The sequence below is a fragment of the Rhinatrema bivittatum genome, chromosome 13 (assembly GCF_901001135.1).
Source record: "Rhinatrema bivittatum chromosome 13, aRhiBiv1.1, whole genome shotgun sequence".
Classification (NCBI taxonomy): Eukaryota; Metazoa; Chordata; class Amphibia; order Gymnophiona; family Rhinatrematidae; genus Rhinatrema; species Rhinatrema bivittatum.
The window spans coordinates 43,077,053-43,103,141 of NC_042627.1; the positions used below are offsets into that span (position 1 = coordinate 43,077,053).

The 26,089-nt window shown below is 50.6% G+C and overlaps 1 protein-coding gene across 1 annotated transcript in view; it reads left to right on the top strand.

Annotated features, from left to right (window-relative positions):
* The window catches only part of SLTM (SAFB like transcription modulator), a 399,249-nt gene that overhangs the window by 160,962 nt on the left and 212,198 nt on the right, over window positions 1–26,089 (top strand). The window contains 3 exon segments of the mRNA XM_029574499.1: window positions 8,363–8,512; window positions 8,596–8,702; window positions 16,440–16,591. Of these exon segments, the coding sequence (XP_029430359.1) occupies window positions 8,363–8,512; window positions 8,596–8,702; window positions 16,440–16,591 (409 nt within the window).

Genomic DNA, 26,089 nt, shown 5'->3' on the forward strand with positions numbered 1-26,089 from the left:
CATTTCCTCCCCCTTCTTCGGAACCGGGAAGTCAGAATTCTATCGGACAACGCTACCACCGTGGCCTACATCAACCGACAAGGAGGCACGCGCAGCCCGCAGGTAGCGCTCGAGGCGGCGCTGCTGATGCAGTGGGCGGAGCGTCATCTCGTCCGGCTAGCGGCCTCGCACATCGCCGGGGTGGACAACGTCCAGGCGGACTTCCTCAGTCGTCAACTGCTGGACCCAGGAGAGTGGTCTCTCTCCGACAAAGCGATGCAACTTATCGTCCATCGGTGGGGGGCCCCCCACCTGGATCTGATGGCGTCCGCTCTCAACGCCAAGGCTCCACGCTTCTTCAGTCGCCGGAGAGAGCGCGGCGCGGAGGGGGTGGATGCCCTGGTCCTTCCTTGGCCCCCACATCTTCTGCTCTACGCTTTTCCACCATGGCCCCTGGTGGGCAGGATGCTCCGCAGAATAGAAAGCCATCAGGGGACCGTGGTTTTCGTCGCCCCAGAAGGGCCCAGGCGACCCTGGTTTGCGGACCTGCTACAGCTGGTGATCGGGCCAATCAGGCTGGGGCACCTCCCCCAGCTCCTACATCAGGGCCCGGTATTTTTCGAGCAGGCAGAACTCTTCTGTCTTGCGGCCTGGCTTTTGAAAGGCGCCGCCTCCGGCGTCGGGGCTACCCGGAGGCGGTAGTATCCACGCTATTGCGGACACAAAAAACATCGACGTCGGCGGCCTATGTTCGGGTCTGGAAGGTGTTCGAGCTGTGGAGTACCAGCCAGGCCACGAGACCCACTAAGGCTTCTGTACCTCAGATCCTTCAGTTTCTACAGGCGGGAGTGGAAAAAGGGCTCGCCTATAATTCACTACGGGTTCAGGTGGCCACCCTTGGTTCGCTGTTGAGCGATGGGGGCTCTCTTCTACAGCATCCTGACATTGCTCGTTTTCTCAAGGGTGTCAAGCATATGCGTCCTCCGTTGCGGGACCCTTGTCCCTCCTGGAGTCTTAACCTTGTGCTTCGCTCCCTGTCTGGACCACCGTTCGAGCCGCTGCACAGCGCAATGATAAAGGATCTCACTCTCAAGACGGTTTTTCTTGTGGCCATCTGTTCCGCTCGACGCATCTCGGAGCTGCAGGCTCTGTCGTGTAGAGAGCCTTATCTCCGTTTCTCCGACTCTGGAGTTTCGCTTCGCACCGTTCCCTCCTTCCTTCCGAAGGTGGTTTCTGCATTCCATGTGAACCAGACGGTGGAGCTGCCGTCCTTCTCCTCCTCAGAGCCGAAGTCTCTCCGTCTCTTGGATGTCAAGCGCACTCTGCGCCTCTATCTGGAGGCTACAAATGAGTTCCGGATCTCTGACCATCTCTTCGTACTCTGGTCCGGACCTAAGAAGGGGTCTCAGGCCTCGAAGGCTACCATTGCCAGATGGTTGAAGGCCGGCATTGCTGCTTCCTACATTGGGGCGGGACGGACTCCCCCACCCGGCATCATCGCGCATTCTACACGTTCTCAGGCGGCTTCCTGGGCGGAGTCTCGCTCTGTATTCTCTCAAGAAATTTGTAGAGCAGCCACCTGGAAATCGTTACACACGTTCTCGAGGCACTATCGTCTGCACCTCGCCTCTTCGGTCTCTGGACACTTTGGCGAGCAGGTTCTCCGAGCAGGCCTCGCAGGACCCCACCCGATTTAGGGAAGCTTGGGTACATCCCACTGTCTGGACTGATCCAGGTACGTACAGGGAAAAGAAAATTATTACTTACCTGCTAATTTTCGTTCCTGTAGTACCATGGATCAGTGCAGACGCCCACCACGTTCACAGTGCTCTGTGTCTTCACAGTCGTTTCCTTTTTTGCTGTTTTTCACAACTCCCTACAAGTTGGTAGGATGTTTGCAGTTATTGTTGCGGTTACAATTGTTTAAATTATCTGTTTCCACAAACTTGATCCTTCGGGGGTTTCTATTCGGGCTTTGATATACTCGATACTGAACTTCTGCAGAGGGGGGAAGTAGGATATATGGATACGCCCCCTCAAAGCTTGTGCTGACTCCATCTGCTGGATTGGGGACATAACCCACTGTCTGGACTGATCCATGGTACTACAGGAACGAAAATTATCAGGTAAGTAATAATTTTCTTATAAACTTGTAGTTCCCTGTACGTACCTGGATCAGTCCAGACTCCTGGGTTATGCCCCCCCTCTAGCAGATGGAGATAGAAGTTTACAAAACTCCGCCTTATCCAGGCTGGTGCCACCTGCAGTCTGGCAGTCTTCTTCTGTCTCCTAGCAGGTGGAGAGGGTGCAAAACCTGCAGTCTGGATTGAGGCCTAGTGTAAAAAAAATAAAAAAATATAGATATTGTGCGTTAATTTTGGTTCCTAGGGGTTTTCCTTGGATTGTTGGTGAAAGCCGGGACCGCAGTTGTCTGCCTGCAGGTCCGGTTGGTCTCCTCCCGGTGAGTGGTGAGGTCCCGCTGGGGCCATCCCCCCGGGGAGTTGAGCGCGCTGAGGGTGGGCTACGGGGCCCTTGCCAGCGGGGTGTTGTTGGTCATTAGCCTGGGGGTGATACCGGGGAGCTCGGTTCACTCCCCCCAGGTGGACCCGGAGCCGGGGGCGAACGGTAAAGAAAAAAAAAAAAAAAGAAGTTGTTGTGTTTTGTTTCTTGCCTGTGTTGCTTTTCTTGCTCTTCTCTCCCTGTCCGGGCTTCTTGGTTCGCGAAGGGGGGGGAACGCGAGAGGCGCCGCGGTTTGTTGTTCTTCTGCTTCGGGGGTTGTTTTCCTCAGCATGCCGCGGCGATCCGTCTGTCGGGCCTGCGGGGCGGCCCGTCGCCTCTCCCGGGACGCCTGTCGCCTCTCCCGGGACAGCCTTTGTTCTGGCTGCGTTTCGGGAGGTGAGGGCGTCTCAGCAGGGCCTGTGGCGACGCGGCAGGCGCATACAGCGGCTCCGGGGCAGAAATCGGGGGCAGCAGGTCTGTTTCCGCGGAGCGCGGGAACGGGCGCCATTTTGGAGGCGCTTGCCTCAGGGGCGGGAAGATCAGCCATTTTGTTGCCGGCGGGGTCCTGCGCTGCGGCAGCTCCGGCGGCGCGTGAGCCGGAGGTTTTGCCTCCGGCCCTGTCCCCGCAACAGAGGGTCTCCGAGGGGGACCAGTCTCCGGTTGATAGCGATCCGGAAGGGGATCCGGATCGCAGCTCCTCAGACTCCTTCACATCTGCGTTTGTGCGGGTGATGCACAAAGCTTTCGAGGCGCGGCGGCAGGCCAGAAAGCGTGGCCTACATGGTTTGGATCGGGGTAAGGTGTCCAGTAAGCGGGCCCGGCCTAGCCAGGTAGCGGAGATCCCGGGGGGAACCCGCCCGCTCCGGTTGGGGGTCCCGCGGGGGGCGCTTGACCCGGAGTCCGACTCCGAGGATCCGGAGGAGCCGGATCCGCCGTCTCAGCCGCGTGGTGTTGATGGGGAAGGTGATCAGGGAGCTGATGGTTTGGGCGGTCCCTAGACGACGGGGGATGACCCCAAGGTGGTACGTCTGTTTCGGCGCGACGAGTTGGCGCCGTTGATTCCTGCTATCCCCGTGGTTTTGGGGTTGCGGGGACCGCCGACGGCTTTTCCGTTGCATTTTTTTTCAGCTTCGGATTTGCTCTTTAAGGAGTGGGACACTCTTGATCTGGGGCTGAAGTTGGCCAAGGCCATGGACAAGCTCTATCCCCTGACGGAAGACGCGCTCGAGCTGTTCAAAGTCCCGAGGCTAGACTCGGCGGTGGCGGCGGTGACGAAGCGGACCACCATCCCGGTAGCGGGTGGAACAGCTCTTAAGGATCTGCAGGACCGTAAGCTGGAGGTGCAGCTTAAGAAGGTCTTTGAGGTGTCTGTCTGTAGTAATTTTTCCCTGCGCGCGGGGCTCAGATGGGCTCAGCAACTGTCGGCTAACGAAGCGCTTTCGCAGGAGGAAGCGCTGCAGGCGGCTCGCTTGGAGGCGGTAATTGCCTATAGCGCGGATGCTTTTTATGATTTGCTCCGTACTTCAGCGCGGGCAATGGTTTCTGCGGTGGCTGCAAGGTGGTTGTTATGGCTGCGGCACTGGGCGGCGGACGTCTCGTCGAAGGCTCGCTTAGGCTCTCGGCCGTTTAAGTGTCAGCTGCTTTTTGGCAAGGAGCTGGAGGATTTGATTGAGTCATTGGGCGAGAACAAGGTCCTTCGGCTGCCGGAGGACAGGCCGCGGTCTAGGGGGAATCCGGCCGCGCGGGGTAGGTTCCGTGGTGGGCGTAGACCCCGTAATGCGCGGGGCTCGGTTTCCTCATTCCGCCATAATGCGTCACGGCAGCAATTGTACACAAAGTCCGTTCGCGGGCGCGGGTTTGGCAGACCCGGGACCGGAACCCCGGGCGGTAAGCCTTCCCAATGATGGGCTGCCGGTCCACTCCCCGGTTCCGGTGATAGGCGGCAGGTTGGCGCAGTTCACCGGGGAGTGGGCCAAGATCACGTCGGATCAGTGGGTGCTGGACGTGATAAATTGCGGCCCCGGCCTTGTTTCATGGTGTTGCCCTGCGGTTTTTCCGAGAAACGTCGGGTGTTCAGGGACACAATTCGGCATCTACTGACGTTAGGCGCGATCGTTCCAGTACCGTTCCACGAGATGCGAGGCGGCCGGTATTCAATTTACTTCCTGGTGCCAAAGAAAGAGGGCACCTTTCGTCCGATCCTCGATCTCAAAGGCGTAAACAAGTGCTTGCGGGTACCACGGTTCCGCATGGAGACGCTACGGTCGGTCGTTGCATCGGTGCATCAAGGGGAGTTTCTCGCGTCCCTGGATCTCACGGAGGCGTATTTGCATATCGGAATTCGCACGGATCACCAACGCTACCTACGGTTCGCAGTGTTGGGGCAGCATTTCCAGTTCCAAGCCTTACCATTCGGTTTGGCAACAGCCCCGCTGACTTTCACAAAGATCATGGTGGTGGTAGCTGCGCACCTTCGCAAGGAGGGGTGTCTGGTCCATCCGTGTCTGGACGATTGGTTGATTCGAGCGAAGTCCGAGCGCCTCTGTCGGTTGGCGGTACACCGCGCCAAGAGTCAGCTGGAACCGTCGCAATCCCTGGAGTTTTTGGGAGCCCTGTGCGACACAAGCCGGGGCATGGTGTATCTGACGCAGGAGAGCAGAGACAAATTACAGTGGCAAGCCCGACGATACTATCTACAGTTGGTAGGGTCTATGACTTCTACGCGAGAATTGGTTCCCTGGGCGATCGAGCATATGCGGCCCTTACAATTAGCGTTACTCTCCCGTTGGAACCCGGTGTCGGAACAGTTCCAGCTTCCGCTGCCGCAATCCGCCCGCTCCAGCATGGCCTGGTGGCTCTGTGCCAGCAACCTAGCCAAGGGGATCTCGCTGGCAGTGCCCTCAGGGACGGTGGTTACCACGGATGCCAGCCTGTACGGATGGGGCGCGGTGTGTCTCCGGAAGTCGGTACAGGGCACATGGTCCCCGAAGGAGGCGTCGTGGTCCATCAATCGGTTGGAGACCAGGGCGGTGCGGTTAGCCCTGCGGGAGTTACTACCGTTGGTACGAGGCAGGGCAGTTCGGATTCTGTCGGACAATGCCACAGCGGTGGCCTACATCAACCGTCAAGGCGGCACCAGAAGTCTACCGGTGGCCGTCGAGGCGCGACAGCTGATGGCATGGGCTGAACGGCATCTTCCGTGCATAGCGGCATCGCACATTGCGGGAGTGGAAAATGTTCAAGCGGATTTCCTGACTCGCAATCGGCTAGTTCCCGGCGAGCGGGAGCTCGCGGACGTAGCGTTTCAGAGCATCTGTGCCAGGTGGGGAACACCGGTTCTAGATCTGATGGTGACGTTCAAAAAAATGCCAAGGCCCCGCGATTCTTTGCCCGCCGCAGGGAAACTGGGGCAGAAGGGGTCGACGCCCTCGCGTTGCCTTGGCCGACAGGGGTACTCCTTTATGTCTTCCCTCCGTGGCCCCTTATCGGACGCACGCTGAGGCGCATAGAACTTCATCCGTCTCCAGTGATTCTAGTCGCGCCCGAATGGTCGCGTCGGCCGTGGTTCGCGGATCTTTAGAACTTGAAGGTGGAAGCTCCTCTTCGGTTCCCATATGTGCCGGACCTTCTGCATCAGGATCCAGTTTGTTTCGATCAGGTCGGATGCTTTTGTCTAGCGGCATGGCTTTTGAGAGGCGTAGGTGGAAGAAACGGGGATACTCGGATGCGGTGTTCACGACTCTGTTGCGGTCGCGCAAGCCTTCTACGTCTCTGGCGTGTGTGCGTGTATGGTCGATCTTTGAGTCGTGGTGCCTGGCGCAGGATATTCGGCCAGCGCAGGCCTCGGTGCCCGAGGTGTTGTGTTTTCTACAAGATGGTTTGGCTAAGGGCTTGTCTTGCAGTTCGTTTAGGGTGCAGGTGGCGGCCCTTGGTTTGCGGCGAGGACAGGTCCAAGGAATGGCCTTGTCTTCGCACCCGGATGTCATTCGTTTTCCCCGAGGGGCTAAGCAATTGCGTCCTCCGTTCCGTTTTCCGTGTCCATCCTGGAGTTTGAATCTGGTTCTCAAGGCTTTATGCTCCGTGCCCTTCGAGCCTGCCCGCGGAGCTACCGTGAAGGATCTCACGCTGAAGGTGGTCTTTCTAGTGGCTGTTGCGTCGGCAAGACTGGTATCGGAGCTTCAAGCATTGTCGTGTCGGGAACACTTTTTGAGAATTACGAATTTGGGAGTGTCGCTTCGTACTGTGCCTTCCTTCTTGCCTAAGGTGGTATCTGCTTTTCATCTAAATCAGACGGTGGATCTGCCTTCGTTGTCGGAAGCTGATACGTCTCTTCCAAATTATAGAGACTTGCGGAGGCTGGATGTGAAAAGAGCCCTGTTACGTTACCTAGAGGTAACGAACCCCTTTCGACGGACGGATCACCTTTTTTGTCTTGTGGGGCGGTCCACGGCGCGGTCAAGCGGCTTCCAGGACTACAATTGCCTGTTGGTTGAAGGAGGCAATTGGTTCCGCGTATTTGCTCCAGGGCAAGTCTGTTCCAGTGGGCCTGAAGGCTCGTTCTACGCGTTCTCAAGCAGCCTCCTGGGCGGAGTGCAGCCAGGCTTCCGCAGAGGATATTTGTAGAGCGGCGACCTGGAGGTCATTGCATACCTTTGCTCGTCATTATCGCCTGGATGCTCATGCATCGGGTAACGGCAGTTTCGGGTCTGGGGTACTTAGAGTGGGACTCTCCGGTTCCCACCCTGTTTAAAGTCGCTCTGGTACATCCCAGGAGTCTGGACTGATCCGGGTACGTACAGGGAAAAGAAAATTAGGTCTTACCTTAGTTAATTTTCGTTCCTGTAGTACCACGGATCAGTCCAGAGTCCCACCCGTCGAGTCTGCTGTGAAGAAGGTGAGTCTGATAGCGAGACGGTGGGGTTTCCTATCTGTCCGTTTTGTATCTGTTTCTTCAATTTTCTCTGGTTCTGGTCCCGCTTCGGGGATAGTTGAGCCACTAGTTTTGGTTGGTAGATTACTGTATATAGTTCATTTGTGTTAATTTTGGGGCTTCATCTGCTTTGACATTAAGTACGACTGCCAGACTGTAGGTGGCACCAGCCTAGATAAGGCGGAGTTTTGTTTGTAAACTTCTGTCTCCATCTGCTAGAGGGGGGGCATAACCCAGGAGTCTGGACTGATCCGTGGTACTACAGGAACGAAAATTAACTAAGGTAAGACCTAATTTTCTTTTTGATCTTATTCTTTTCCTTTTTGTACAGTCTTGTTAGATTTAATAAAATAGAGGAAGGAAAGGAAATAGTACTGAAAACAAAAGAAAACTAAGTAATTCAGTAAAGTAACTTTTTAAAATTAGACTAACAAGATGCCAGCCTTTGGGTCTACTCAAATACTTGTGTAATTTTTAATGCATTCTTAGACTACTGTTGTGTAACTATGAATGTTTAAGTGCATCTCTGCTGTATTTGTACCAAATTAAATTTATAATCTTGGGAACAAAATTTCGGGTCCAACTGCATTAGACAATTTTTTAAAATGAAATATGGTCTTCCCGACCTTAAAACAACTTTTAAACTGATGTGGAATAGTCAGGTAGTTATTTTATGTGTAGCTGATTTTTAGAATAGTTGTGATGTACAATGTATTGTAGCATTTAACAATGTTCTCAATAGTTTTAAATACAAGTACTTTAGAATAAAGGAAATGTGTAGTTCAGCTAATTCTCATTACAAATCTAGGGATATTTACTAGTCATTAAAGACCAGGTTATTTTCTTCCTGTGAAAATTGATGTTGGAACTGTTCCATTGTTCTACTGAGCTTTATTTTGCTTTCTTTCAATTAAAAAAAAAGTGTACATTCTGCTTCTTACTGTGCTATTTCAGGTTTTGAGTGCAAAGATAGTCACCAATGCACGAAGCCCTGGAGCAAAATGTTACGGAATAGTAACCATGTCTTCTAGTGCAGATGTGGCCAGATGCATCTCGCACCTTCATCGCACAGAACTGCATGGACAACAGATTTCTGTTGAAAGGGCAAGTGCAGGTTTAACTTAAAAATTGGGTTAATTAGTACGGTCGTCTTTACCATTTTAAACTTTTTTTTTTTTAATTGGTAGGTGAAAAATGATCCTTCTAAGAAAGATGTGAAGAAAGAAGGTGATGAGAAGCAAGGTTCAGGTAGAACTTCAGGCGATAAGAAAACCACGGGAAGTGATAAAGCAAAGTAAGTTTGTATGTATTTGTATAACTCCAGCTGCTTACTCCTAAAGTGAAAGAAATATGCATTTTCCTAGTGTGTAACCAGATGGACTCAGGACCAGTGGGTATTGTGCTCTTCTGCTAGCAGATGGGAGACGGAGTCAGATTTCAAAGCTGACATCACTCTAGATATACCCCTGTAGTAACCTCGACTCTCTTCAGTATCTCTCTGTCTCCTAGCAGATGCGGACACTATCAAACACACTAGAATAGTGTTAATTACAGCAAAGAAGAACGGAGATCACCTCCCGTGAATTCTTGAGGTAATGTCAGTTCTCACAGGACAAGCAGGATGGTAGTCCTCACAAATGGGTGACATCGAGGATGGAGCCCTGTACGGAAAACTTTTGTCAAAGTTTCAACAAGCTTTGACTGACACTGGCACACTGGGTGCACTGAGCATGCCCAGCCTGCAATTATCCCTGTGAGCCACAGGTGTCTCCCTCAGTCTTCTTTTTTCCGCTCTGCAGTCAGCATAGCGGTTGGAGCTCTGTGAGGATTTTTTTTTAACTAATTACCTCATGGAAACACTTAACTTTTCACTTCAAAAAAACACTTTTCCCTGCACAGGTCTCCCTCCGCGTACGTTTTTACGACGCTCGGTGAGTACTAATTCTTATTTTTCGGTCGGTTCCTGTCACTATCTTAAGGCTGTTAACTGACTGAAGCCTTCCCTTCCCCCATTTTTCAGTTAGCTTTAAACAGCTTGCGAGTATCTCTGTGACACTCTGCTTGCTTATGCTAGTGGGGTAGGGATTTTTTCCTTAACTTTAGGACTTCTGTAGCTTCAAGTCCTTCGTTCCCTGGTACCCTCACGCAGTCGATACCCTATCGCTACACCGGGACCCTCCTAAACCGCCCTGGGCTTTTATATGTCATCAGCGCCCCTCCCCCCACGGTGCCCTGATGCCTTTATCCATGTTTTTTGCTTTTCAGTGCTACCAGGCTTTTTCCTCCTACGCACTGTTTTTTTCCTTGGGCTTCCTCGGTGCCGTCCCTACCCGGATGCATGCCATTGACGCACACGCTGTTAGTCACTGCCATGCATACTCGGGTCGCCGCCACCGCTGCCCGAGACACTTTTTAACGATCCCAGGGTCACTTCATCGATGCCACCCCCCCTTTTGGGGATGCCATCGATGCCCCATCCTCCCCACCGATGTCCAGCCCTTTTCCATCGGTGGGCATCGGTGCCACATCGATTCGTCGGTGGGCATCGATGCCGGATGGTCCCCATCGGTGGACATCGGTGCCGGATGGTCCCCATCGATGGACATCGGTGCCGGATGGCTTGTCCGTCGATGGCATTGGTGCCGGATGGCCGTCCACTATGACACCTAGATCTCTTTCTTGGGTTGTAGCACATAATATGGAACCCAACATTGTGTAATTATAGCATGGGTTATTTTTCCCTATATGCATCACCTTGCACTTATCCACATTAAATTTCATCTGCCATTTGGATGCCCAATTTTCCAGTCTCACAAGGTCTTCCTGCAATTTATCACAATCTGCTTGTGATTTAACTACTCTGAACAATTTTGTGTCATCTGCAAATTTGATTATCTCACTCGTCGTATTTCTTTCCAGATCATTTATAAATATATTGAACAGTAAGGGTCCCAATACAGATCCCTGAGGTACTCCACTGTCCACTCCCTTCCACTGAGAAAATTGCCCATTCAATCCTACTCTTTTCCTGTCTTTTAGCCAGTTTGCAATCCACAAAAGGACATCGAAACCATGACTTTTTACTTTTCCTAGAAGCCTCTCATGAGGAACTTTGTCAAACGCCTTCTGAAAATCCACAGTATCAAATGCAACAAGAACAAAAAGCCTTCCCTATATTAATAACTGAAGAAGTTCTAGAGAAAAACATTGAAGTGTTACCAGAAAAAAGAAAAAACCAATGCATGCAGAATTTCAATATCCATAACCAAAAGAAAAAGCTAATTGAGATGGATAACTCTGGCATCAGTGGCACAACTGCAAAAGGAAAGAGTGAAGTGAATAACAAATCTCAACTAGAGTCTCATAAGGAGTACAGGAAAATCAATAACCTTAAAGAGAGTACCTGGAAAGCTATGACCACAAATGCTCATAGTTTGGGAAATAAAATCCCAGATCTGCAGGCCCTAATGACTGAGGCAGAATTGGACATTTTTGCTATCACAGAGACATGGTTCACAGAATCTCATGATTGGGATACAGCAATACCAGGCTATAACTTGTTAAGGAAGGACAGAGTGGATAGAAAAGGGGGAGGTGTGGCTCTTTATGTCAGAAATAATATCCAAGCATCTGAGCTGCAAGGAATTTGGGGCAAGGAAGAAGCACTATGGGTCGACCTAAAAAAAAGATGATGGAGCGTCCATTTATATTGGAGTGGTTTACAGGCCTCCAAACCAAAAGGAAGAGCTGGACAGAGATCTGGTTGAAGACATCCATAAGATAGGTAAGAAGGGGGAAGTGGTGATCGTTGGTGACTTTAATATGCCAGATGTAGACTGGAAAATCCCATCTGCAGAATCTAAAAATAGTAGAGCGATAGTGGATGCGATGCAAGTAACTTTGTTCAAACAAATGGTATTGGAACCCACGAGAGAAGGAACTATACTCGACCTAGTGCTCACTAATGGAGATAATGTCTCTGATGTCCAGGTGGGTGCCCACCTCAGCACCAGTGATCATCAAACGGTATGGTTTAATATCACTAAAAGAATATGGAAAAGAAGCACAAAGACCAGAGTTTTACAGTTCAAAAACACGGACTTTGAGGAAATGGGGAAGTACCTAGAGGAAGAACTAAATGGATGGGAGAATGAGAGAGATGTGGATCAGCAGTGGACCAATCTAAAAGGAGCAATCACCAAGGCAACTGCTCTATATATTAGAAATGGAAAGAAAAGCAAAAGAAAAATGAAACCTATCTGGTTCTCAAAGGAGGTGGCTGACAAAAATTAAAGCTAACAGAACAGCGTTCAAGAAATATAAAAGATCCCAAAGGGAGGAGCACAAAGAAGAATATTTGATTCAACTGAGGGAGACGAAGAAATTAATCAAGTTGTCAAAAAGTCAAGCGGAAGAGAGGAGTGCCAAGGAGATAAAAAATGGTGACAAACATTTTTCAGATACATCAGCGAAAAGAGAAAAGTCCAAAGTGGTATAGTGAAATTGAAAGGTGGAAATGATCAATGTGTGGAGAGAGACGAAGAAATGGCAGAAATATTAAACGAATACTTCAGCTCGGTGTTCACTAAAGAAGACCCTGGAGAAGGACTATCTCTACACAACAAGAAACTGGAGGAAAGTGGAATAGATGAAAATCCTTTTACAGTAGAAAATGTATAGGAAGAGCTAAAGAATCTGAAAGTGGACAAAGCCATGGGGCCTGATGGGATTCATCCAAGGATACTGAGGGAGCTCAGATGTGCTGGCGGGTCCGCTGTGCGACCTGTTCAATAGATCCCCAGAAACGGGAGTGGTGCCGAGTGAATGGAGACGAGCGGTGGTGGTCCCGCTTCACAAGAGTGGGAACAGAGAGGAGGCTGGTAACTACAGACCAGTTAGCCTCACTTCGGTGGTGGGAAAAGTAATGGAGTCACTGTTGAAAGAGAGAATAGTGAACTATCTACAGTCTGGAGAATTGATGGACCAGAGGCAGCATGGATTCACCAGAGGAAGGTCCTGTCAGACAAATCTGACTTTTTTGTCTAGGTAACCAAGGAATTGGATCGAGGAAGAGCGCTCGATGTCATCTACTTGGATTTCAGCAAAGCCTTTGATACGGTTCCGCACAGGAGACTGGTGAATAAAACGAGAAGCTTAGGAGTGAGTGCCGAGGTGGTGACCTGGATTGAAAACTGGTTGACGGACAGAAGACAATGTGTGATGGTAAATGGAACTTTCTCCGAAGAGAGAGCGGTTTTAAGTGGTGTACCACAAGGATCGGTATTGGGACCGCTCTTGTTCAATATTTTTGTGAGCGACATTGCGGACGGGATAGAAGGTAAGGTTTGTCTTTTTGCGGCTGACACTAAGATCTGCAACAGAGTGGACACGCCGGAAGGAGTGGAGAGAATGAGACGGGATTTAAGGAAACTGGAAGAGTGGTCGAAGATATGGCAGCTGAGATTCAATGCCAAGAAGTGCAGTGTCATGCATATGGGGAGTGGAAATCCGAATGAACTGTATTCGATGGGGGGGGAAAGGCTGATGTGCACGGAGCAGGAGAAAGACCTTGGGGTGATAGTGTATAATGATATGAAGTCTGCGAAACAATGCGACAAGGCGATAGCAAAAGCCAGAAGAATGCTGGGATGCATAGAGAGAGGAATATCAAGTAAGAAAAGGGAAGTGATTATCCCCTTGTACAGGTCCTTGGTGAGGCCTCACCTGGAGTACTGTGTTCAGTTCTGGAGACCGTATCTACAAAGAGACAAGGACAAGATGGAAGCGGTACAGAGAAGGGCGACCAGGAAGGTGGAGGGTCTTCATCAGAGGACATACGAGGAGAGATTGAAGAATCTAAATATGTACTCCCTGGTGGAAAGGAGGAGCAGGGGTGATATGATTCAGACTTTCAGATACTTGAAAAACTTTAATGATCCAAAGACAACGACAAACCTTTTCAGTCAGAAAAAAATCAGCAGGCAGCTGATTACTACTTGAAGCAGCCCCGGTGAGCTACTTGTTTCTAAGTTTGAACTTTCCTGCTCCCTGTGAGATCGGAGGGAGGAGCTGACTAAGGACGCCCATAGGACCGGCGTCAGTGAGGCACATCAGTGCAGCTGATTACTGCTTGAAGCAGCCCCAGTGAGCTACTTGTTTCTAAGTTTGAACTTTTCTGCTTCCTGCGAGATCGGAGGGAGTTGCCGATTAAGGACGCCCATAAGACCGGCGCCCTTCGGACTCGAGAGGATGAGAGAGAAATCTTGATTTGGAATACAACTGCCACAGAGGCTAAATAGACTGCATTGTTAAGTAAAATGAACAGCCTGTAAGTGTACATTTTTTTCTTATTTGGTCATGCCTCCAAAGCGGAAGGGGAAGGTTAGGGTATATCCCTCATCACCCCTTCCAACTTTAACACAGCAGGAAATTGTTCGCTTTATGACTAATCCTGCATCTAATCCAGTAGCCAAGGATACTGCTGACTCTGGCCCAAAGGGAGGTCGGTCAGAATCTATGGAGGATGCTTCACTGAGCCCAAATCTAGGATTACCACAGGAGTGGAGAGCACTTGAAGTAACCCTGGGGCAATCTCAGTCTACTGCATCAGGTGTGAATGGCGCTGAGGTTTTAAGCTTAGAGAGACCTATTTCAAGCTCGGTAAAAGATCTGAGGGTTCAGAATACCCAGGGAGCTGATTTAGGAGGAGAAGATCAAGCTACAGGTGGTGAGATATCCCCAGAGACTTTGACACGCCCCACAGTGGTTACATTGGAGTTATTGTGGGACATGATGGCATCGATGGCATCCAGTTTGAAAGGGTTAGAGAGAAAAATGGATGTTATTGCCGGGAAAAATAATCAGGAAATAACTGAGATACAGAGTGTTCTACATAATACAGAAGAGAGAATTAAATCATTAGAGGAAATGGGGAAGAAAAATGTAGAATTTCAGGTTGCTGTTAAAGATAGGGATTTTTTGTCCAGGCGAATTGAAATGTTTGAGAATAATACGAAACGATTGAATTTAAGATTGTTAAATTTTCCTAGAGTAGTAGGTGAAGTTCCACTGGAAACTTTACATAGGTTCCTCAAAGAAGTATTGTCTTTTGCTGAAAGATTTGCCAGCAATTAGTTATTGTTGTTTTCTTCCTAAGAGAAACCCCAACTTGAATATTGAGGAGACTCCCTTTCAAGGGAATCTCACAAATTTCCTAGAAAGTACAAATAATCAAATAACTGATAGGGGTATACTGCTGGTCTCTTTTATGAATTTATTAGATTTAAACAAAGTAGTGAAATTATATTTTAGTAAATATCCTATCTCATTTAACGATAGTATAATAAAGATTTTTCCTGATCTTTCAACACTTACACAGTTAGAGAGAGAACTTCTTGGCTTTCCGCCAAGAAGCTATTGCTATGGGATATTCCTTTATATTGCGATATCCATGTAAGTGTGTAATTAAACAGCAAGATACTTTCATTTTTTTGTGCCTGATCACTTGAAAAACTTTTATTGAACAAAGAAGATCTGCCGTAGTGTCCCCTATACCCAATGAATAAATTAAATAAATGCAGAAAATACAATGCACAATTTTGCTCTGAATTTGATTGTAATAATCTCCCTTTAGTTATTATGCCTCTGGTTTTCTTACAGATGTTTGCAAAAATTCTTTTGATTATATTATAAATTAGATTGAATATACTCGAAAGTGTTATCTAGTAATTATACTATGGAATATGTATTTACTTTTTCTGTATACATTTGAAAAATCAATAAATATATAATTGGAAAAAAAAAAGAAAAAAATCAGCAGAACCAGAGGTCACGAGCTGAGGCTCCAGGGAGGAAGACTAAGAACCAATGTCAGGAAATATTTCTTCATGGAAAGGGTGGTGAATGCCTGGAATGCCCTTCCGGAGGAAGTGGTGAAAGTCTAAAACTGTGAACAACTTCAACTTCAAAGGGGCGTGGGATAAACACTGTGGATCCATCAAGTCTAGAGGGCGTGAATAAAGTGGAGGCAGCAAAACACTGCACGGAGCGGCAGTAGTCACAGAGGCATTCACGGAGCGGGATGCCAGTGGCCGGTAGTTAGTGTTCCACCTTCACGGAGCGGAAGGATGGAGGGCTGCTATCTCCAAAAAAAATAAAAAAACAAACAAAAAAATAAAAACAGGGGTGGGTAAGAGTATGGGGCAGGGGTGTGGCCTGCTTGTTGCAGCAGTTGCTACCCCTAATTGATCTGGATGTCACTTGGATGCAGATACGGCGCTGCTCTCTGGGTTGGTGGTGGGGTGGAGGGGAATTAGGGCTAGAGGGTACTGGAAGCCAATAGTAAAAGGTGGGAGAGAGAAAAAGGGAAAAAAAAAATGGATGGAGTGCGTAGCTTGCTGGGCAGACTGGTCTTCTTCTGCCGCCGTCATTTCTATGTTTCATTTCTAAGTGGGCCACAGGCAGCCTCCCGCCCTGTCCGGGAGTAGCTTTTGTACATCCCACTGGTCCTAGGTCCATCTGGCTACACTCTAGGAAATGGAGAAATTACTTAACTGATAATTTCGTTTTCCTTAGTGTAGACAGATGAACTCAGCATCCCGCTCAAGGCTGCCCCAGAAAAGGAGAACCTCTGATAACAAACCTAAAGACTAAGCAAATACAGGTAAGCCACAGCCCACCCCTAGTTCAAGACACCCACAGTTTGTCTGGTGTCTGTTAATTGGTTGAGTGCACTGGCGGTCTCCAGTTTGGAAATTAGTTGAACCAGTTCAAGTTTTAATCAAGTTTAATCAAGTTATTTAAGCAAAGATATATCCAGAATGGCTTTTCGGAGAGAATACTGAAGAGCTGAGGTTACTGCAGGGGGTATATTTAGAGTGACATCAGCTTTGAAATCTGACTCAGTCTTCCATCTGCTAGCAGAAGAGTACAATACCCACTGGTCCTGAGTCCATCTGACTACACTAAAGAAAACTAAATTATCAGGTAAGTAATTTCTCCATTTGTTAATTTTTATCTTTATGATTTACAGGGCTCAAGCTTCAGTTAAAAAAGAGGAAAAGAAATCTGAGAAGAAAGAAAGCAAGGATGTTAAGAAAACAGAGGGTAAAGATGAAACTGCTGCTGAACCTAGCAGCACTAGCCAAGAGGCCCCTAAAAAATCTGAAGAAAAGAAGAGAACAGGTATTTAATATCTTGCTAAGCAAAATATTTGTAAATTTCAACATTGACAAACAGGGCTGAATTAGCCATAATGTGTCATCAGACTGTGCCAAATGGACCCATCTCTCTGAACTCGGTAAAGCTTTGAGTGTGCAACCTACCTTGTGCACTCCTCAATCTAATTTAGTCTGAGCTTCTGCATAGATGACATTCTGTAAAATTTTTTATATTTTTTTTTTTGTTGGCTTGCTTTTTGTTCTGCTTCAGCAACCCCTCATCAGCACTTTTAAGTGTTGCCCCCAAAAATTGTTCCTTCTCTCACCTGAAGAGTGAATGGTTAAACCTCTTCAATTCTAGCATCATGGAGTGCTAATGTGCGTTGACATTGGTCTCTGCCAACGCGCAGTTCGGGGAATAGGAATGTTCTGGCGGTAATCTTGAATCCTGCAGTGAGAAAAGCTCATCCTCAATGTAATCCCATGAATCATGAATCTTGGAGGATTCCATTCTGGTATCCCAGGAAGAAATGGCCTTTCCCTGTACGTACCTGGATCAGTCCAGACCCTGGGTTATGTCACCAATCCAGCAGAGGGGGGCAGAGAAACGTTCTACTGACTTTGACGTATACCTTGGAGCACCACCTGCAGTCCATCAGTATTTCTCTGTCTCCCAGCAGAGGTGGATGTCCCTAACCCCTGCAGTCTGTGGTAGTTTATTATTTTTTAGTCAGGTAGTTAGGAGTTAATTCCTTGCAGCCTTTTTTTTTTTTTTTTTCCCTCTATTGTAGAGAGGCTGTTCTTTTCAATTAAGTTAATAAAAAAAAAAGTTTCTTTTTCTTCACAGCCGTTTCCTCTGCCTCCCGGGAGGACTATCCCTCCTGGTTGAGGCTGCCAGAGTTGGGGAGGTTTGGGCCCAGCAACCACTCCTGGCAGGGGTGATACCGGGAGCCCGGCTCACTCACCCTACTTGGAGCATCGCCGAGGGTCCGGTTGGTCAGGTAAAAAAAAAAAAAAAAAAGTAAATTTTTGGACAGCTGAATCGTGGGTTATTTACCTTTGGTGTTGGGTCGGTCTGCGCTTTTATTTTTTTTAGCAGAGTTTCTATTTCTTTTAATTTTCAGTTTCTTTCTTTTCGCGCTATTTTTTCTTTGCAAGGCGCGGCCTGCCGCGCTTGTGGGGACGCGCGCGTGTCTTTCAAGAGAGAGTCTCTGCGCTTCCTGTCTCCCCGGGGGGGGGGGAAGGTTCGTCAGATTTGCTGGTTAAAAAAAGAACCAGGCTACCTCGCACGACTCCAAATCCTCGGACTAGCTGCTCTCCTGCCCCGGGCTCATTTCTCTGCAGTGCTGGGACTGAAGCGCTCTCGTCTACTCTGAGGGCAGCAACACAGCAAGCTATTCAGAGTGCTGCAGACCCGCCTTCGTTGTCGCCGCAGCCGGCTGTTCCTGGGGGGGGGGATAAGCCACGTGAAACAGGCCCATATTTATCTGCTGATAGCCTGGAGGAGATTTCTGATTATTCTTCTTCTGCCCTTTCGGGGGACTTTATTCGTTTTCTTTGCAAAGCGTATAAATCTAAGAAATTTCATAAGAAACATAGGGGTATCTCATCTGGTCAGAATTTAAAACCACGTTCCTCTAAAAGGACTAGATCTAAGCATTTGGGACTGGGGTCAGCTCCTAAGCGTCCCCTTAGTTCGGGTCGGACCATTCAATTTTTTCTCCCACAGATGATTCTGAGCATGACTCTTTGCCTATCCCGGACAAGTCCCTAACAGAGGGGGATATAATTGAAGATCCCGCTTTGGGTACTACTTCAGACCCTCATGCTGCGGACGGGGATGTTCCCTGTACGTACCTGGATCAGTCCAGACAGTGGGTTATGTCCCCAATCCAGCAGATGGAGTCAGCACAAGCTTTGAGGGGGTGTATCCAAATATACTACTACCCCCTCTGCAGGAGTTCAGTATCTTCTGACTCCAGCAGATGCGAGTAGGGGAATCAGGCTTCCCCTCCTTTTCCTTTTTCTTCACTTTCTTGCTTGATTATGGCTTCTTGTTGTCTTTTTCTGTGGATCAAGTTTGTATTAAGTTTAAAAAAAAAAAGAGGCAGAGTTCTTTCAACTTCTGGGGAGTGGCTTATCTTCCTTGTCTCTTCTCTGCGGCCTTGCTGTTTATTTCTCGTTGCAGCCAGGGGTAAGTTTGTTTTTCCTTTGTAGTTTTTTCCTTCACAGCTCAGCCCCCGGTGCCCGCGAAAGCCGGTGGAGCCGGCCTCTTCGCTCTTTACTCCCTCACCCACGGCCATTTTACAGCTCCTCATGGGCTGCTAAGCCATTTAGGGAAAGATGTCTGGGGCGGGTCGTGTGGCCGGGAAGGCCCCCCCGCGGCACCCTCCTCTATTTTCGGACAGCGGGCAGTGCGGGCCGACCGGGCCCCCCGCAGCGGCGCTTTTTGTGCGCGTGCCCCCCCCCCCCCCCCCCCCCGGTGGCTTTTTCTTTTCTCCTACAGCGATCCCGATGCCGCGGCCGTCCCGCTGTGCGGCCTGCGGAGACCCGGGGTCCCGGATTTCCCGGGAGGGCATCTGTGCACGATGCCTTCCCGGGGGAGAAGGTACTTCACAGTCCCTGACTGATTTCTCTTTTTTGCCCGGGCGGCGCGGGCCGGCCACTCCGCCATTTTTGGCGGGAACGACGGCCATTTTACATTCTGAGCGCCCTGAGGCACAGGCCATGAGGGGGAACGGATCCCTGGAGGCCACGAGGGAGAACGGAGCCCTGGAGGACTCTACCAGCGGGGGTGTTCCCCCGATTTTGATGCAGGAACCAAGCACCCAGGGCCAGGGAGCAGGAACCACGCCGCCCCCGAATCACACCCGAGCAGGCCGGGGTTCTCTCCGGAGTTTATCCTGCTCATGCATACCGCTTATCTGCAGGGGCTGGAAGCCCCTGTGGGACCCCGACCCTCCGGGAATGGGGGCCTCCCGCCTTCCTACCCGGGTCCGATCCACGCCCGCGGCAGTGGGGGCGGTGCCAGACCCCGCGGGACATGGACTTGACCTCCCGGACGGGGGACAAGGGGACGGCACGCAGGAGGGGGGTGATCCGCGTACCCTACGCCTCTTCCAGAGGGAAGATCTGGACGACCTCATCCCGCAGATCATCCAAGAATTAGATTTGGACCCGCCACCAGACCCGCCTGCCCCAGTAGCTCCCGCTGTCGTCACTTCTTCAAGGAAGGGAGATCCTGTCCTGGCGGCACTCCGGCCGAGGGCTCGGGCTTTTCCCATTTATGACTCATTTTTACAACTTCTCACCAGGGAATGGGACACCCCGGAGGCCTCCCTGAAGAGCAGCCGGGCTATGGAAAAGCTGTACCTGCTCCCCGAAGATTTTCTGGACCTCATCAAGGTCCCAAAGGTGGACTCCGCAGTGTTGGCGGTCACGAAGAGGACGACTATCCCAGTGACGGGAGGTGCGGCGTTGCGGACACACAGGATCGTAAGTTGGAAGTTTTCCTTAAGCGGGTTTTCGAGGTCTCCGCTCTGGGTATGCGGGCGGTGATGTGCAGTTCGCTTTCCCAGCGGGCTAGCCTCCTTTGGGTGCAACAACTCCTCACATCTCAGAACCTGCCGGCCGATGAGGCTGCCCAGGCGGATCGGCTGGAAGCCGCAGTGGCGTATGGGGCGGACGCCTCGTACGACCTTTTTCGGGTCCTCGCAAGATCCATGGTTTCGGTAGTGGCAGCACGACGACTACTGTGGCTACGCAATTGGGCGGCTGATACGTCCTCTAAGTCGAGTCTGGGCTCTCTTCCCTTCAGGGGCAAGTTCCTCTTCGGGGAGGATTTGGACCAGATCATCAAGTCCCTGGGGGAGAACGCTGTTCATCGGCTGCCGGGAGGATAGGTTTTGACCATCCAGAGCATTTTCTTCTTCTCGGACCAGAGCGCAACAGCGCTACAGGGGATACAGACTGGCGGGCTCCCGGTCATCCACCCCCAGGTCTCGGCCCTGGTCGCGCTCCTTTCGCGGGCGTCGGCCCGCATGCACTACTCCCGGAACCGGGAACCCCTATACCAAGTCTTCACAATGATGCCAGTCTCGCCCACTCCCCTGTCCCCAGGATTGGGGACCGACTAACGTATTTCTACGCGGAGTGGGCACGGATCACCTCGGACCAGTGGGTCCTGGATACCATAAAACACGGCTACGCATTGGAATTTGTCCACCCCCCGCAGGGAAGGTTCATCTTTTCCCCCTGTGGCTCGGACCTCAAGAGAGGAGCGGTGCAGCTGACTCTGGACAGACTCCGGGAGATAGGCGCTATTGCGCCCGTGCCCTTCGGAGAGGTGGGCTCGGGCCACTATTTCATCTATTTCGTCGTACCAAAGAAGGACGGTTCCTTCCGGCCTATCCTAGACCTCAAGGAAGTCAACAAATCCCTTCGAGTCGTTCGGTTCCGCATGGAAACGCTCCAGTGATTGCGGCGGTGCATCGGGGGGAGTTTCTCGCCTCCCTGGACTTAACGGAGGCCTACCTGCACATTCCCATCCGCCCGGACCACCACCGTTTCCTTCGTTTCAAAATTCTGGACCAGCATTTTCAGTTCACGGCTCTCCCGTTCAGATTGGCGACGGCGCCGTGTACCTTCACCAAGATCATGGTAGTCGTGGCGGCAGCTCTCCGGAAGGAGGGCATCCTGGTTCATCCTTATCTGGACGATTGGCTCCTCCGGGCGAAGTCATTCGATCATGGACGCTCAGCGGTGACTCGAGTAGTACGGTTTCTACATTCCCTGGGATGGGTAGTGAACTTCTCCAAGAGCTCCCTCATGCCCTCGCAACGCTTGGGTTTTTTTGGGGGCGACCTTCGACACCCTACTGGGCAAAGTTTTTCTGCGTCAGGACAAAGCTCAATCCTTGCGGGATCACACACGACGGTTCTCTGCGTTACCAGAGCCCAACTCCTGGGAGTGATGGGGTCCACCATCGACCTTGTACCTTGGGCTTTCGCGCACCTCAGGACCTTACAGTGGGCGCTCCTCTCCCGTTGGAAACCAGTATCGCAGGACTACCAGATGATTCTCCCGCTCCCGCAGAATGCCAGGGACAGGTCTGGGCTGGTGGTTGGATCCGCCGAACCTGGCCCGTGGCGTGTCCCTCGATCTGCCAAATTGGGTGGTGGTGACCACCGATGCCAGTCTAGCAGGCTGGGGTGCAGTCTGCGATCGAAGCGCCACGCAGGGGACGTGGTCCACGGTGGAGGCGAAGTGGTCAATCAACCGTCTGGAAACCAGAGCGGTCCGGCTAGCTCTGCGACATTTCCTCCCGCTTCTTCGGAACCGGGAAGTCAGAATCGTATCGGACAATGCTACCACCGTGGCCTACATCAACAGACAAGGAGGCACGCGCAGCCCGCAGGTCGCGCTCGAGGCGGCGCTGCTGATGCAATGGGCGGAGCGTCATCTCGTCCGGCTAGCGGCCTCGCACATCGCCGGTGTGGACAACGTCCAGGCGGACTTCCTCAGTCGGCAACTGCTGGACCCCGGAGAGTGGTCTCTCTCCGACAAAGCAATGCAACTTCTCGTCCATCGGTGGGGGGCCCCCCACTTGGATCTGATGGCGTCCGCTCTCAACGCCAAGGCTCCACGCTTCTTCAGTCGCCGGAGAGAGCGCGGAGCGGAGGGAGTGGATGCCCTGGTCCTCCCGTGGCCGCCACATCTTCTGCTCTACGCTTTTCCACCATGGCCCCTGGTGGGCAGGATGCTCCGCAGAATAGAAAGCCATCAGGGGACCGTGGTTTTCGTCGCCCCAGAAGGGCCCAGGCGACCCTGGTTTGCGGACCTGCTACAGCTGGTGATCGGGCCAATCAGGCTGGGGCACCTCCCCCAGCTCCTACATCAGGGCCCGGTATTTTTCGAGCAGGCAGAACTCTTCTGTCTTGCGGCCTGGCTTTTGAGAGGCGCTGCCTCCGGCGTCGGGGCTACCCGGAGGCAGTAGTATCCACGCTATTGCGGGCACGAAAGACATCGACGTCGGCGGCCTATGTTCGAGTCTGGAAGGTGTTCGAGCTGTGGTGTACCAGCCAGGCCACGAGACCCGCTAAGGCTTCTGTACCTCAGATCCTTCAGTTTCTACAGGCGGGGGTGGAAAAAGGGCTCGCCTATAATTCACTACGGGTTCAGGTGGCCGCCCTTGGTTCGCTGTTGAGCGATGGGGGCTCTCTTCTACAGTATCCTGACCTTGCTCGTTTTCTCAAGGGTGTCAAGCATATGCGTCCTCCGTTGTGGGACCCTTGTCCCTCCTGGAGTCTTAACCTTGTGCTTCGCTCCCTGTCGGGACCACCGTTCGAGCCGCTGCGCAGCGCAACGATAAAGGATCTCACTCTCAAGACTGTATTTCTTGTGGCCATCTGTTCCGCTCGACGCATCTCGGAGCTGCAGGCTCTGTCGTGTAGAGAGCCCTATCTCCGTTTCTCCGACTCTGGAGTTTTGCTTCGCACCGTTCCCTCCTTCCTTCCGAAGGTGGTTTCTGCATTCCATGTGAACCAGACGGTGGAGTTGCCGTCCTTCTCTTCCTCAGAGCCGAAGTCTCTCCGTCTCTTGAATGTCAAGTGCACTCTGCGCCTCTATCTGGAGGCTACAAATGAGTTCCGGACCTCTGACCATCTCTTCGTACTCTGGGCCGGTCCTAAGAAGGGGTCTCAGGCCTCGAAGACTACCATTGCCAGAAGGCTGTAGGCCGGCATTGCTGCTTCCTTACGTTGGGGCGGGTCGGACTCCCCCACCCGGAATCGTAGCTCATTCTACACGTTCTCAGGCGGCTTCCTGGGCGGAGGTTCGCTCTGTATCCTCGCAGGAAATTTGTAGAGCAGCCACCTGGAAATCGTCACACACGTTCTCGAGGCACTATCGTCTGCACCTCGCCTCTTCGGTCTCTGGACACTTTGGCGAGCAGGTTCTCCGAGCAGGCCTCGCAGGACCCCACCCGATTTAGGAAAGCTTGGGTACATCCCACTGTCTGGACTGATCCAGGTACATACAGGGAAAAGAAAATTATTACTTACCTGCTAATTTTCTTTCCTGTAGTACCATGGATCAGTCCAGACGCCCACCGCGTTTGGGTTCTTGATCCTGCTCAGCTCTGCGCTATTTCTTGCTCGCAGTGTTCTGTGTCTTCACAGTCGTTTCTTTTCGCTGTTTTTCACAGCTCCCTACAAGTTGGTAGGATGTTTGCAGTTACTTGTTGCGGTTACAATTGTTTTCATTATCTGTTTCCATAAACTTGATCCTTCGGGGGTTTCTACTCTGGCTTTGATATACTCGATACTGAACTCCTGCAGAGGGGGTAGTAGTATATATGGATACGCCCCCTCAAAGCTTGTGCTGACTCATCTGCTGGATTGGGGACATAACCCACTGTCTGGACTGATCCATGGTACTACAGGAACGAAAATTAGCAGGTAAGTAATAATTTTCTTATCCCAAAGTGGTCCGACTGTTTAGAAGAGAGGAACTTGGTCCTTTAATCCCAGCAATTTTACTGGAGTTAGGTCTAGAGGCCCCAGGAAAGGATTCTCGGATGGGTGACGTTGACCTGGTATTGCTTGGTCTTAGGGGTCCCACAACTTCTTTTCCCTTTCATCTTTCTCTCACTGATCTTCTGTAACGGGAGTGGGATACTCCTGAGTTGGGACTTAAGGTAGCTCGAGCTATGGATAAATTGTAATCTTTACCTGAGGAAGCTTTGGAAATTTTAAAATTTCCTAAGGTAGATGCTGCTGTATCAGCGGTCACTAAGAAGACAACTATTCCAGTAACCGGAGCAACGACTCTTAAGGATCTCCAAGATCGTAAGCTGGAGGTTCAGCTTAAGAGAATTTTTGAAGTTTCTGCTCTTGGTGTGCGGGCGGCTATGTGAGGTAGCTTAGCCTTGCGAGCTGGGCTAAGATGGGTACAGGCTTTACAAAATAATTCTTCCCTCTCTGAAGAGGAAGCTGCGCAAGCTGGTAGACTGGAAGCTACTGTTGCTTACAGTGCAGATGCTTTATATGATCTCCTTAGGACCTCGGCTCGCTCTATAGTTGCTTCGGTGTCTGCTCGCGGACTTCTTTGGTTGAGGAATTGGTCTGCAGACGCATCCTCCAAAGCTCAATTAGGGGCTTTACCCTTTAAGGGAAAATTGTTATTTGGTAAGGAATTGGAAGATTTAATTTTGTCCCTAGGAGAAAATAAGATTCACAAATTACCAGAGGACCGTCCTAGACCTAGAAGCTCTTTCTCATCGTGCTCTCGTTTTAGGTCTAACAAGATTTTGTTCTTCTCCTCCATGGGCTCCTCCAGCTAAACAGTCCTCAGGTAGACAACAGAATTGGTCTCAGTCCTTTCATGGCCGTCGATTTGGCAGACCAGGAACTTCCCAAGTCTCAGGAAGTGCAAAGTCTGTCCAGTGAGATGAGGCCGGTCCTTTCTCCGGTTCCCGTCATCGGAGGAAGGAGGGCCTGTTGGTACATCCGTACCTGGACGACTGGTTAATTTGAGCAAAGTCGGAATCTCTTTGCCATTTTACAATCTACAGAGTAATCACCCTCTTGCAGTCTCTAGGTTTGGTGATCAATGAAGACAAGTCACCTGTTGCCTTCCCAATCTCTGGACTTTTTGGGGGCACGGTTCGACACTCGTCATGGGTTAGTGTTCCTTCCAGAGCATCGCCTTCTCAAACTCCAATCGCAAATTTGAGATTTACAATCTATTCTGTCCAAATGCGCCTAGAACCATGTGCGATCAAATTCAAAAAGAAACTAAAAACATTTCTGTTCAACAATGACTACCCAGAATAAGCTCCTCCATCTTCACCTCATCTCGCTCCCCCACAGGAGACCGCCCTTTCCTTACATTAAGGAGATAATTACTTTGTAAATTGTTATTTCTCTTGTTATGACATCTTGTTTTGTTATTTAATCTATCTTTCATACTGCCTCTTTTTATCCCCCCCTCCCAGTTATAGTCTCCCTGTTGAAATGTATTTTCCAAGCCTTCAGTTGATATGTGAACCGGTATGATGTCCCCACTAATTCCGGTATATAAAAGCTTCTAAATAAATAAATAAATATTCCTATTCCTTGTGTTCGGGGTTATCTGATAGTCTTAGGTTCAATGACCTCTACTCTGGAATTGGTTCCCTGGGCCTTCGCACATATGAGACAACTTCAGTCTGCATTGCCTTCACGCTGGAATCCAGTTTCGGAACTATACCACCTTCCCCTTCCTCTTACAGAAACGGCTCGTTCCAGCCTGGATTGGTGGTTGCAACCAGCGAATCTACAACGGGGTGTTCCTCTAGAGGTTCCGGAATGGACTGTGGTCACTACCGAAGCCAGTCTTTCAGGCTGGGGAGCGGTATGTCTGAAAACATCTGTTCAGGGTCAGTGGTCCAAAGAGTGTGGCACAGTGGCCAGTCAATCTATTGGAGACCAGAGCGGTCCGTTTAGCCTTAATCGCTCTTCAACCTCTCCTCTGCGGGAAGTCA